This window comes from Cervus elaphus, chromosome 12 (genome assembly GCF_910594005.1).
Source record: "Cervus elaphus chromosome 12, mCerEla1.1, whole genome shotgun sequence".
Classification (NCBI taxonomy): domain Eukaryota; kingdom Metazoa; phylum Chordata; class Mammalia; order Artiodactyla; family Cervidae; genus Cervus; species Cervus elaphus.
The window spans coordinates 51,099,700-51,114,030 of NC_057826.1; the positions used below are offsets into that span (position 1 = coordinate 51,099,700).

Here is a 14,331-nt window from a genome sequence, read left to right on the forward strand (position 1 = left end):
ATGGGTTTTATTAAAACAGTATCAACTATTCACTGAATACCTACAATGTGCCAGACATTTTACGAGGTAATCTGTACAAACCACTCTCTATTGCAATTGTCACCACGTCGGTGTGTGAGGGGTGTTATGGTCACCTCTACTGCACCTGATGAGGAAACCAATGCTCACAACGCAAGGGCTCACCCCAGGTCACACAAGGAAGTCATCTGCAGGGCTGGGGTTCAAGTCAGGATTAAAGAGCTGCATTGGGCTGTTCTGCTTCCTGTTAGAGAAAACTATCCAGAACTAAAACACGAGGCAAGAGGAAGGGAACATGTCCCCTAAGTGTGGCTACCTGCCCTCCAAGACTGTTTCTCCAGGGCTTGCTCTCACTCGCCTGGCTACTCATCACTGATTATAGCACAGGCTCTGTGTGTTAGGTGTTCACTTGTAGATTTTGGTCCAGTAGAAAGGACAGTTTCCAAGATTATGGCTTCAGTGCCCTCAAATTCATGAATGGTCTTGTATCCAGCCCAGTAAACTTCTTCTAACCTTCTTTTCTCAGTACTTATAAACAACCAGCCTCTCAAATTTCCTTTGAACCAGCCCTATCTCAACGAATTAATGTTTGACATGTGTTTATTCTGTATCACGTGAGTATCCTGTATACTCTAATGAGTCACATTTGTACCTTTCTGAAATTATACTTTGGTGCTTTTTTACACGACACTCCTCCATCTTGTTCCTAAAAAGCATCTGAGACAGTAATGCGTCTATTTGTCTACAGAACTGGACTTACTGTTCAGAACATACAAAGGTACAACCATCAGATAATCTTTAGATGACATTTGCCACACAGTAACAATGCCCAACCACTGATGAGATAACCCCACTGAGGTTTTTTTAAGAGCAAGAGCTAGAAGACCCTCTTCTGAAAATAGCCATTCATAACTCGGAGGGAACCTAAAGTGCCAACAAGAGTGATTTTAGGGACAGGGAAGCACGTGCATGCATGCGTGCGTGCACACACACACACACCATTGCCCAAAGTAACCTTCCTACCATCTGACACGGTGCTACCTGGCCTGATTCAGAGAAAGCACAGTTTAGCTAACTACCTCTAAGGAGGAGGTTTGGCTGAGAAATTAAATTTCTTCTATTTCCACTCTGCTCTGGTCTCACCTCAGCTGAGTCCCTTAGAAAGGATTTAAGCATCCTCTCTTTGGTAATCCCACTGGATTCTTTAATAATCTAGAACCCTGCCGGCCTTCTGTGCATAATTATATTTCTGCGATACTACAGGACCAGCAGAAAAGCACAAGGGCCACTGTTCAAGATCCAAATCAAATAAAACTGCAAATGAAGGATCGTGCATAAAATGCAAGCAGCAATTTGTGCCCTGTCGCTCTATCAGCCTCCTGAGTCAGAAAGTAAAACATCTGAACAGATGCAAGAGAAACTGCCACACTCACCCTGAACTCAGCTGACAGAGAAGTTACTATTTATTGCCCCAGTACTGCAGACACCAGATAAGAATGCAGTGACTTCCATGGTCCCTGGGTGTCACTGGTATTTGATTTCCTCAATGGACAAGAGGTAACGGTTTTTTACAAAAGAACGAACTGAGAGGCAGGCGACAACAGCCAAGGCCTACAATGAGAAAGGCACCAGGGACTCCTTTACCCAGGTTTCACAGGCTCCTTAGCTTGAGTGTGGCCTCTACATACCTGAGTAGACAATGATCTTCTTGAGGAAAATCAGAAAATCTGTGCCCGGAATAAAGGTGGCTATGACTCAGCACTGGTCACTCTGTTCCCAGCGGTGCTGTAAGATGAGAACTCAGTCTAGAGTAAACTTGAACACAAAGAGAAAGTCTTCAACGGGAAGGTTGTGTTCCCTTCTGTTCAACTTCCAGGATGGTGAGAAGGCCCCGGGCTACGTGAGTCACAAAGGCCTTTCCCACAAGCTGGCTCGCACTCAAACTTGGGGGTTCTTGGTTTGGGCCCCCACCTCCAAAGCCAAAAGAGGCTACTTTTCCCAGCCAATCTGCCCCTCCCAGCATATTCAAGAAAATATATTCCTAATTGCTATCTCAACTGAATGAATATACCTAAACAGGTATGCAGGTGAAATGCAAAACACACATCCTGGCTTGCTTCCCACTGCCATGGGATGTTAGTCTTCTACCCATGCTGGAAAACTTAAGCAGTTCCATTTTAAAAGTATAAGGAAAAAAAAAAAGTGCAAAAACTTGCAGCACTTATGCTTCTATACTTGTGCTAATAAGAAGTGGGGGAAAAACACCCGCTATTGCAACCCTTCCGGAGAACACAAATACAGCTAAAATCAAAACTGGCAATGATAATAGGGCAACTCATTACCCTCCCCTTCCAGAGAAAGAGAGACCAAAGCTGTACCAATTTATTGGCACTTACTCTAACTCTCGGGTTGTGCTGCTTCTAATTACAATCTATTTTATGGAGTCTAGATTCATCCTTTTCTAATTTAGCTGACTTTCCTTTCTAGTTATTTGGACCCATATGGTAAACCACTCACAGCTGTGTTGTACACTCCACAGTATATATTTAACCCAAGGCCAATCTAGACCAAGAGACTCCTACAAGATTTAAGTCTCAGCAACCTCTTGTTAATTAAGCAATATTACTACTTTTGCACGACTTTATTCAGTTTCTAACTAGACATTAATTGAGGTAAGTAATTGCAGAGTCTACCTCAAGCCAGAACATACACAAAACAATCATGCAATTGGTTGAGGTGAGATACACAGAATACTGAGACCCCTTAAAACCAGAAACAAAGCAGACTTCCAAGGCATGAGCTAAATTCACTTTGGAAAAAAGGATCAAACCTCTCTAGGGGACTGTTAATCCTTTGTGGATATGGTCCAGATTCCGGATCTGTCTTTTGCTGCCTTATCTTGCCAGCCACGTGTCCACACTCACCTTTAAGCTCTGGTATCTGTGTACATTTTCACTACTATTCAGGTTAAATACGTACGTTCTCACATGATCCCAGTGGCCTGGGTGTCAGAAAAGGTTAATGAAGTGAAGCCCTCACCCTCAATGAGCTCACATGCTGGTAGGAGGAGACAAATCCGTAGATAAATAACTTTAATACAATGTGACAAGAGCTATAAATGAGATGAAAAGTATTACGAGACACAGTCAAGGAATAATTGATTCTGCCTTCCTGCTAAGAGAAAGCTTGGAGAAGAGGCTGTGCATTGGCTCAAGTCAAGAGATGAGTAGGGGGACTTCACTGTCGGTCTAGTAGTTAAGACTCCTCACTTCAAATCAGGGGGTGGTGGGTAGGAAGGTTCAATTCCTGGCTGGGAAACTAAGATCCCACATGCCACGTGGCATGGCCAAAAAAAGTTTGCCGAGAGAAAGAGAGATAAATGGGAACTGCCCAGATGATAGAAGTGGGGTAACACTCCCACTAGAGGAGGGCTGCATGCTCCTGAGAGAGCAAAGGCTCTGTGTGGGGCATGAAGTAGCCTGGAGATGAGGCTAGACAGAGAATCGGTCATGAATGAGGCAAGGAGGCTCTTTAGAAATAAAGACAGACGCCCTCGCAGCCCAGATGAGAGATTGTAAGGGCAGAGGGGAAGGAAGGGATGAGAGCTACTTCGAGGCCTTCTGACCAGTCTATGCAGCCCCACCCTACAGATCTCAGCCAGGCCTGGCCCTCCTCACCCTCCCCACTGCAGGCTTGCCCCAGTTCACAGTTCTCGTGTTTAACAGCAGTGAGTAACCCTCAGCCACAGGTGACCGGCTTGCAGCCCTTCTTCCTTAGACCGCTCAGATGACAGGACGGTCGATGTATGTTAGCAGTACACGTAATGCCCAGCAAGCTCTACATTTGGCACACACACACACACGCAAGTATGCACACACACGCGGGCTACACCATCTGAGAGGGAGGCCACAGAGAGTCACCTTGTCATGGTCCTTTTTGGCTTTTGTTTCTATCAGCATTGGAGGTTTACCCTTTGTTTCCTTTGCTATCAAGGAAGCACCAATTAATTTGCACTGTGTTCTGGAAAAGGGTTTGAGGTGGAAGCTGGCTAAGGCGTGGCACAAGCTTCTTAATTACATTTAAAGTGAAAGGCATTCTAAAAGGGAAGGTAAGATCTTAATTAGCTCATTTTTTAAAAAAAGTAGTGTTAATATCTAAAAAGATCAAGAAGGAGAAAAAAAAAAAAAAGGATGTGACTTTCTCAACTATAGCTGACCCTTGAACAACTCAGGGATTTAGGATGCTGACCCTCCCCACAGTGGAAAATCCACATATAACTTATAGTCAACCCTCCACATAACTGATTTCACACCCATGCATCTAACCAACCTCTGATTGTGTAGTACTTACTATTGAAAAATATCCATGTAAGTGTAGTTCAAACCCATGTTGTTCAGGAATCAATTGTAATAACCTCATTTGTTTTTAATTTGGTTTATTGCTTCCCGTTACAAAGGTAATATGTCATCATAGAGAAATTGGAAAATACAGAATATATTGAATTATATATATATATATATATATATGTATATACACACAGAATAATGCCTTATTTTTTCTTTCTGACAAAAAAAATTGTTGTGGTGTGATCACACTGTATATACTATTTTGGGGAGAGGGAGCTTAACTATGAGTCTTGTGAGATCTTAGTTCCCTGACCAGGGGTTGAACTCAAGCCCCTGAAGCAGAAGCATGGAATCCTAACCATTGAACCACCAGGGAATTCCCTGTATTTACTATTTTATGTCCATTTTTTATAAAACTGACAAATCTAAGGTGAAATTCATGTTAAAAGGAGTGTTGCAAAATTGATTGCAAGGATGGTTGCACAAGTCTATGACTATACTAGGAAAAAAAACAAACACTGAATTGTACATTTTCTATAGGTGAACTGTATGAGATGTGAATGTTATCTCAATAGCAATGTAAAACAACTGTTAATAAACTTTACTTTTCATATTGTGGTGACATTCTACAGATATTCTACAGAGAGTTATTATAATTTACTAAGTCACTCCCCAGCTAGAAGAGAGACCTGGGTTTTGTCACCATCATGACCAATACTGCCAATAACATCTTTGCTACATCACTGAGCTCTGTATGGGTATCACAGTCTTTCCTCTCAGGAGTGTCCTAGAAGAATTTAAGGTTCTAAATACACCAACAATCTAGAAACTATTTTATTTTATTTTATTTTTAGAAACTATTTTAAAGGGTCAACAGATTTAGGAAAATTAAACCACTAGGCACCAAAAATAAGTAAATAAAAAGCAGTCCTAAGTGGGACTCACTGGGCATTAAGTTTGGGAAAGAAGACGACAGGGGACCAAAAGCTGGACCTGCAAATATGACATATATCTGCCATCTCTAGAATCACAGATGGAAAATGGTCTCATGCCTGAACACAACTTATGGCAAAGTAAGAAGTCTGGTCCTGCCAAGCAGGTGGCGTAACATTAGGGTGCGTGAGAACACAGCCTTGGGGCTGGACCGAGTCACATTCAAATCCCAGTCTGAACCACAGTCAGGAGACCTGGAGCATGTTAATCCTCAATTGTGTCCTCCATAAACTGGGGATGACAGCACCTAGTATGAGAGGATTAATCCAAAGTTCACCCAGGAATAATGTTCCTGAAGTGCTAGGTGCCATGCCAGCCCATAATGAGCAGCACTCAATAAGGAGCTCCTGCAACCCTGATAATGGTGATGTCAGCTGCATTTGACCAAACCGGAATGTAGGAATCCAAATCTTATAGCTCTCCAGACATTTCTGCTTAGAAACTTGAGTATTTTTCTACTAACTCAGAAAGGGCCTGAAGGTATTTTTATTACCCTGGGAGCTTCAGCTGTTACCAGAGTTCACTTGTGCAATCTACATTCCAGTGCACTAAAAGCTTTCTCATGCAGGGATAAAAGCAGCCTTTGTCTCAAGCTTGTAAAAGGCACCATCTTTGTCAGATGAGTGAGCTGTTAAAACTTCGATTGTATCTCTACAATGGCTTGTTGGGAAACCCTAGGAATATAGGCACATCCAAATAGTGAGACGGGGTAAGTTTATAGGAGAGCGGACTGCGTGTGTGTGTTAAGGTAACATACTCTGAGTTGTCTATATGGCAGGCACCACGCTACATGCTTCATACTTCACAACAAGTGAGGTGGGAACTTTTATTAGCTCCCCCTTTATAGTAAGGAAGTTCAGGCTTAAGGAAGCTAAATGTTTTCCCAGAGTCTGCAGTTAATAAATTAGATTTGAAACCACAAACACATATGCTCTCATCCACCAGGTTCCACCAAGTAGAACTGACTGCAGGGAGATAATACCTGCAGATTTTAGTTTCACTTCCTGATCAGTGACTTCCTGACTTCCCAGCCTGGCCTTTGACAAGTATGGTCATTTAAAAGCACCAAGAGATGGCTTTTTGAAGGTTAGTTAGTCGGCCAGGCCAGATGTGCCCACAGTGTCCTCATGGAAACTAAGGTTGCTTTGAGGCTGATGATGCAAGCGTATGTCGCATCAGAACCACAGGACCTAAAGGATCTTTCTACATTCCTTCTTAGCCCTGGAAACACAGTATCCAGTTTTTCCAAGGGTTTTAGGAAAGGTGACTATGCAATTTATCCTGCAAAATACAACAGTTCTGAGGGTGCAAAGGGGCACAATCAGTAAATATGAAGGCAAAACGGGGACATATGGTCATCCCAGTTTTAGGCCCCCCAGGTTACCCTGACTGAGGTCCCTAGTCTGCAGTGATCTGTATGTGAACTGTTGGGGTGTGTCAACAAGCAAAAACATTCCATCATCCTAATGTCCTGCAGCTCGTGAGCAGGGGATGAACCAGCAATCAGAATAGCTGCTGGATCACATCTGTGTCTCACAAGCTTTGCATGTAAAGAAGTGCTTTGTCCAAAGCGGGGAAAGAGTGTGGTGAATCACAAGCATCACTACAATCATCGCAGTGTGTCCAGGGATCCAGGGATGGAGCAACCCCAGAGGTACATGCTTCATCAACGGAAGCCTGAAAGTCTGGTCACAGGCTTTTGTAGATACAGAAAACAGCAAAATGACCTGAACAGGTCCTTGCTCAACTCTACCCGCAAAATGCTTCATCTGCTTTATTTCAGAACGGAAGCTTTTATGCCTCCTGGTCCTCTCTTACTCATCCTGGAACTCTAGGAAATACAGTCATCCAGTCATACAGACAGCTCTTTAAAACTGAGCTCCAGGCCTAAGGAGTGACAAAACTTATGGAGTTAAAAAAAAAAAAAGCCTGGATTTTTTGCTCATTAGATCAATCTAAGAGCAAAGCAGCAAAATGTACCCAGCAATTTTCCAACAAAAGTGATGAAATTCAAGGGGACTTAGGACCAAAAAGAGGCCCTTAGGGATCACCATGACCAATTTCTTCCTTCCAATTCCAATTCTTCCAATTCCTTCCTCAGAGGCTGAAGCCTCTGAGCCCAAAGCACACACTCAGGGGATCAGGCCTCCTGGCCCTGAGATATAAGCCTATTTCCATGTCACTATGCCATTCGGTTAATTTCTCATGCTTTAAATCCTCTTCTTCTCTCCTAGAGGAGGAGGGAGGGAGGAAGGTGGAAGGAAGAAGGGAAGGATGGGATGGGGTAGGTTTGGATCACTTCATTTAAGCTCGATGACAATTTCAAATGACCAGTGTATGAGGATGAAAGACAGAGACTGATAACATTTTTATGAGAGTCTGACAAGAGGATAAACATATGGCTTACCTTTGGTCTTGATGGCTGTTTCAATGTTCAGAGCATCCCGCTCAGCATCAAAGTTAGTGTATGCTTTGACTGACCCGTATGCACTTGGAGGTGTGGAGTGCTGAGGTTAAAAGGCAAACACACTGAAGTCATACACATTTAAAATCCTTTTGTTGAAATGTCAATTACTAAAGCTTTTTCTCCTATTGTTTTGTTTTTTAGCAATTCACATCATCCTTAGGCCAGGGAACTTGTAAGTATTAACACGCCATCACACATAGGATATAAAACTTCCTTGTTTCCAATGAGAATTCTTCAAAGGCTCAACTAGTTAAGAATTTGATAAATCTATTTTTACTTTTCATCTTACTTTGTGTGCAAGCTCAAAGTAGACAACGCAAAGCTGGGCACTTGAAACCACCTGTTTCTCTGGGGAAGGCTTTGAAGAGCACAAAACCAGGCTGGCAACAATCTGAAACAAGCTGGAAATGTGGAAATGCCTGAATGACAAGTGTGTTTCGCCAAGTTTTTGCTACAGGCACATGAATTTCCACTGGGCCTGTATCACAGTTCTTTAGAAAGCAAATGCAGAGTGCCTGCCTGCTTGTCTCTGACCATCAGGCAAGTGAGGGAAGCATCTTCCTCCTACTCCCTACTTTGGCCACAGCCGTGGCACCAAGGTGGTCAGGCCATGTGGCCCACATCCTCTACATATTGACCAAGTTCTTCCTCTTTTCTCTCCTCTCTCTACCCTCCCTTCTGCTGTCTTTTCTTCTTTTTTTTTAACTTTTTACTTTATACTGGGTGTATAGCCAAGTAACAATGTTATGATAGTTGCAGGCGGCACAGCAAAGCGACTCAGCCATACATGACATGTATCCACTCTCCTCCAAATTCCCCTCCTATCCAGGCTCACTGAGCTCTACTCAATGTCACATAACATTGAGCCGAGTTCCCAATGTATACATATTTCTCCAGACAAGACATACAGATGGCCAAGAGGCACATGAAAAGATGTTCAACATTGCTAATTATTAGAGAAATACAAATCATAACTGCAATGAGATATCACTTCACACCAGTCAGAATGGCCATCATCATAAAACCTCTCTGCTGTCTTTCACACAATCCCTTCCACCAACTACTCTTCCTAGAATTTTGTTTTTCTGTCTTTTAGACCATGCACTCACTCTTGCTTTCCAGTGCTTTTCAAAGCCCTGGAAAGCTGTTCTTGACACTGTTCTTGATCTGAGGGACCCACCCTAGACTGAGGTAACAGCACGGTTTTACATCAGTTCTCCTTTCCAAAGTGTTAACTTTTCTCCTTTGAAATGCTCTTGCAGCTTTATTCCCCCTTGCTATCCAGTCTGAAAGCAAAGGACAGACTAAACAGCACTGACAATGTTCTTTAGGCTGGCTAAAAGGTGGTGGAGCTATCCACCACCTTCAGCATCAAGGCTCCCCCATCCTATCCCCTCCCAGAATACACTTCCCATCATACATGACTTTGTCATGGCTCAGTTTCTGGAAAGAGTGAGAGACTGAGTCACCCTGACTTACCTTCCCACACACACACATCATGTTACAAGGCATCCCAGCATGTATTATTAATAGCAGTGAGGTTGCACAGGTAAACAACTAAGATGCCATCCTTTCAAATGTCTCCCAGGACAAACCCACAAATCTAAGTTCATGACTGGACAAAATATTTCAAACTAACTTGTGATCATCTTGGCTAAGCAGTAAATCCAGCTAATATATATAACTGAAACATAGTGTATTATCAACGTGTTTTCATTATAATTTCACTAAACTTACTGGAAAGATTAACTCAGTGGAAATAGAGCACACAACCAAGAAAAGGTAAGGACAAAGTATTATTTTGAAATACTTACTATATATGTTAGAGTGGCTACAAAATAAGTAAAGAAATCCATGGGAACACATTTTCTTATTTATTAACAATTCCAACCATTATTTACAAAGGCAGGCAGTCTAGTCATGGAGCCATATGAAATGTGGCTTCATATAGCAGGTGCTATGTCATCTCATTTCAAAAACAACAGTGAGTACGGAAAAGTTTTGCATACTTTTACCTCTGGAAATAAAATTAAACGGGCAATTGAAGCAATCATCTGTAAAATCCATTTATCTGAATATCAATTAAGAAGGCAAAAGTAATGTTTCTCTTCCCTCAAGGTACTGAAGCATACATGACGTTTTCTGTTGCAGTCCCATCTCTGCCCACCAAGAAACACATCATACCTGAGGAACTTCAAAGGCCACATGAAAAGCCCTCTTATGAAACCTGATACTAAAAACGAATTAATGATCTACTCCATTAAGAAAAAATTTATTTAGCTCTTAGACTTGTCTGGACCTCAATGTGCCACTTGTATGGTTGCCAGCAACAGCATGCACAAGGTCCAAGAGGAAAGATGAAAACCACGTAGGCTTATACGCCATACAACTTGTGCTTACACCACTGACATCATTGGAACAGTTTATTGGTAAGCACCAGGGACGGAGGATTCTGTTCCTCATGACCCAGGCTGCTGTTGACCCACTTGAGTGCTTTGTATTTTAATTTCAGTGACAGCATATTTTTTTTTTTTTTTTAGTGACAGCATATTTTGAAATATCTGTAAGATATGCCTACAGACCAGTGTCACTGCTGAGTTTCTGTAAAAGCCAGTTCTGCCAAGATGACCTGGATGATGTATGGTATTACTAGGTAATTTACACATTCACAACTTATATTCTACTTTATTCTAAAAGCATTTGCAATGACTTACAATTTTGCATATAGCTTTCAAAATTTTTGACCATAAAACAAACAAACAAAAAACCAAATGCATCAGAATTTCTAGGTTCCTGTGAAAGACAAATACAATGCTGAGCTCCCTGGTAACCAAAGCAAAAAAGGCATCATGATGAATTAGAATATAGAATACTTTTATTATTTAGTTTAAAAAAATTCTAGCGGTTTTAGAGAAAAGTTTTTCCAAAACATGCAAGATCATTTTCAATATGGCTGCAGCTTGATGCAGCCATTAATAAAATCTGAGGGCATGATGCTAAAAGTTCTGTGTCATCATAACAAGTACTATCACTGGCATGTTAAGTATATAGCAAGATAAAGTTCCAGGCACATCAAAGTCACTAGTGTATGCCCAATTTTGATCTGACACCAAAACAGTTTCTGAAGCCATAACATTTCTTTCAAATTGAACTACTAGGAATAGCTAAAGTAATGGGGAAGACAGGAACCAAGAGAGGAACGAGTATCTTAATTCTGTCCTCATTTTCTTTAGATGCACAAGGAAAAGAAGGGGCAGTTACCCAAAGATGCCCAACCATTAAAAATTACACCAAATGAAAATGATATACTTACATCACCCTCCAAACTGAGCTTGCACAGAATTTCATGAACGGTAGACATTTTGAAAGAAGCTGGAAAAAAAGTACAACAAAAAGTCCTTATTATGAAGAGACTTTCCTTTCCCCTGAAGCACAGTAATTCATTATACTAATCTCTACTTCTTGGACCATTTCATCTGGTGATATTAGAGTAATATTTGCAAATAGATGCAATTCTCATCTTGTGACTGAGAAAATTAAAGCTGAGAGATGGTTTGCACTGTTTGGGATGGACTACAGAACTAGCTAGTTTTGTTCCTGCTCTGCTTAAAGAGAACTTGGGATGACTGACTTGTAAATACAAAAAACAAAATGCTTCCCAACAGCAGTGCAACTTGTCCAAACAGGATAAGACTGAATCTTTTGGTTTTCCTAAAAAACGGCAATCTTGTCAAACTAGCCATTACTTCGGTATTTTTCACCAGTAATTTAATATATTGCAAAGGGTCTGAAAACTATGGATGTGAACTGAAATCAGCGGCCTTTTCATGGTGGCTCATTCCTAAATAGAGCCCTTTATTACTACCCCTAATGATTCTCTTAGCTCACCAATGTAAGAGGTATTAGAAGATATTAAACTGTTGATGAGAAAGACAATGGACATATCTTCTGATGTTAACTCATCTTATGAAAGAGTAATCCTTGTATTTTAAGATTCAAAATGGCTGAAATGATGTCATCTTCCAGTTAATACACTTAACCAGGCAGTGATACCACAGCCTGATGAATTGGCTTTCCAGCTTTGCGATCACAGTTCTCGGAATTGATGCACCAACCCCTGCCAAAAAAAGTGCTCGACTGGCAGGAAATTTACCTCAGCTGAGACAAGACAGGTCATTCAGCAGCAGCCTCCCCAAAATAAAGAAAATAGAGCGGAGCTGTGTCCTCAAATAGTGGGCATGACCTCTGAACTACAGCAACTTCTGTTTTGCTCTTTTATTGTTATTTTTATGTTTTTATACATTTGCACCAGGTCCCAGTCATGGCACCAGGATCCTCCCGATCCTGAGGAAAGCAGAATCTTCAGCTGCAGCATGTGAGATCTAGTTCACTGAACAGGGAGAGAACCTGGGCCCCCTGCATTGGGAGTACAGAGTCTTAGCCACTGGACCACCCGGGGAGTCCCTGCTCTTTTTGCTTAATGTTCTGTGATCAAGAAATAGTGCCCATGCAATTCAGCTTTCTGTTTTCTTCCAATCGTTTGCTTAGTTTACATGTTTTCATACAACTGGCTTGGAGGGAGTATTTTGACACAGACATTTTTTCATTTATCAGAAGGCTCTGGACTAGGCAGATTCCAGGCTCTGTGGGGAGTGAGTTATAAGAAAGTAAGAGAAGAGGATTTGCCTTTATTTGTGGTTATGGAAATATTTCTGCAAGACTTTCACAATGAACTCTGTCCTACACCAACTCTTCTCTCTCAACTGATGCTTATAGAAACTTTTTAAGCATGGCAAAAGAGAAAGTCACAGCTATTCCAACTCCTCCATTCCCACAACTCTCAGACACTATCACACATACACCCAATCCCTGCAATATACCCCACTGCTGGGATATAGTCCTGATTTGTAAAGTTGTCCTCCATAAATAAACTGTGGTACCTCCAGATAATGTAGTATTATTCAGCACTAAAAAGAAATGAGCTATCAAGTTGTGAACAGACACGGAAGTAACAAATGCATATTACTAACTGAAAAAGTCAGTGTGAAAAGGCTACATATTGTATGATTCCAGTTATATGCCATTCATGAAAAGGCACAACCATGGAGACAGTAAAAGGCTAAGTGGTTGCCAGGGACTAGAGGGTAAGGAGGGAGGGAAGAACTGGCGGAGCAGAGACTTTTAGGGCCGTGATACTCTAACAGTGGATACATGTTATTATACGTCTGTGAAAACCCATAGAATTTACAACGCCAAGAGTGAAGCCTAATATAAACTATGGGATTTGAGTGATAACGATGTGTCAATGTAGGTTCAGCAATGAAAACAAATGTACTGCTCTGGTGGGGAATCTTGAGAGTTAATGAGGCTGTGTGTGTAGAGGGGGTGCTGGAAATACATACAAACTCTCTACTTTGCACTCAATTTTTCTGTGAACCTAAAACCGCCCTCAAAAGTCTACTTTCTTTAAGAGTAGCTAGCCTGTCCAAGGGCTTCCCTGGTAGCTCAGTTTGGTAAAGAATCTGCCTGCAATGCAGGAGACCTGGGTTTGATCCCTGGGTTGGGAAGACCCCCTGGAGTAGGAAAATGAATACCCACTCCAGTATTCTTGCCTGGAGAATCCCTATAGACAGAGAAGCCTGGCGTGCTGCCGTCCATGGGGTCGCAAAGAGTCGGACACAATGGAGTGACTAAATACAGCACACAGCACAGACTGTCCAATATACTAGCCACCAACCACATGGCTACCAGACACGGATAACCATTTGATAGCCACCGGCTATCAAACATTGAAGGGTGCTCAGTCCAAACTGAGATGTGCTTAAGTAAGAGTAATGTACACCAGGTTTGGAAGACTTAGTGTGAGAGAAGAATGTAAAATCTAATAATTCCCAACTTCACCTTGGGCCAAGAAACATTTTATAGGGTCACCTCAGTATCCTGCTGAGATTCACCAAAGCGGAGGTGGATCCCCTAGGACATGGGCCACCTGGCCTTGACTCTCACTCATGGGGCTCAGTCAGAACTGGACTAGGTCTGCAGTGAGGGATAAACTGTTATCCTCTGCCTTGTGGAATTCTAGGCCTCACTGTAAGCAGCTAAGAAATAAAAATGCCAAAACAAAAAGAAGACCAGTAAATCAGAACTGTTTCTGGATGGATTTATTAGACCAGGCACTTCACATCAGTTCTGATATTCAGGAATCCGCAGCCACAGAGGCAGGTGAGGTTCTGCCAGGTAGTTCTTCCAAGTTGCCTTTCCGGCTCTGAGCACCAGCCTGGGAGACAGCTGCTTCACCATGCCCTAGATGGATCCCTTGGTGCTGTACCAACCACAGGACATGTGATTCAACTAATCCTTCTCACGCCCACATCACACTGACACAGAAAATCAGGATTTTAAAAGGCCCACAGACTTCCCTGCCCATCCATAGTCGTCCTGCTCTTTCACCAACTCAGTGGCCCTTTCACGCCACCATCAACTACATTCCTCTATTTTATCTTGTCA

The 14,331-nt window shown here is 42.0% G+C and overlaps 1 protein-coding gene across 1 annotated transcript in view; it reads right to left on the minus strand.

The window, feature by feature from the left end:
• ANXA2 (annexin A2) overlaps positions 1 to 14,331 on the minus strand; it is a 42,934-nt gene that overhangs the window by 20,609 nt on the left and 7,994 nt on the right. Inside the window, exons 2-3 of the mRNA XM_043918960.1 lie at positions 11,138 to 11,196; positions 7,765 to 7,864 (exon numbers count right to left, since the gene is read on the minus strand). Coding sequence (XP_043774895.1) covers positions 7,765 to 7,864; positions 11,138 to 11,185 — 148 coding nt within the window. The 5' untranslated portion in view covers positions 11,186 to 11,196. The remainder of the gene's footprint in view (positions 1 to 7,764; positions 7,865 to 11,137; positions 11,197 to 14,331) is intronic.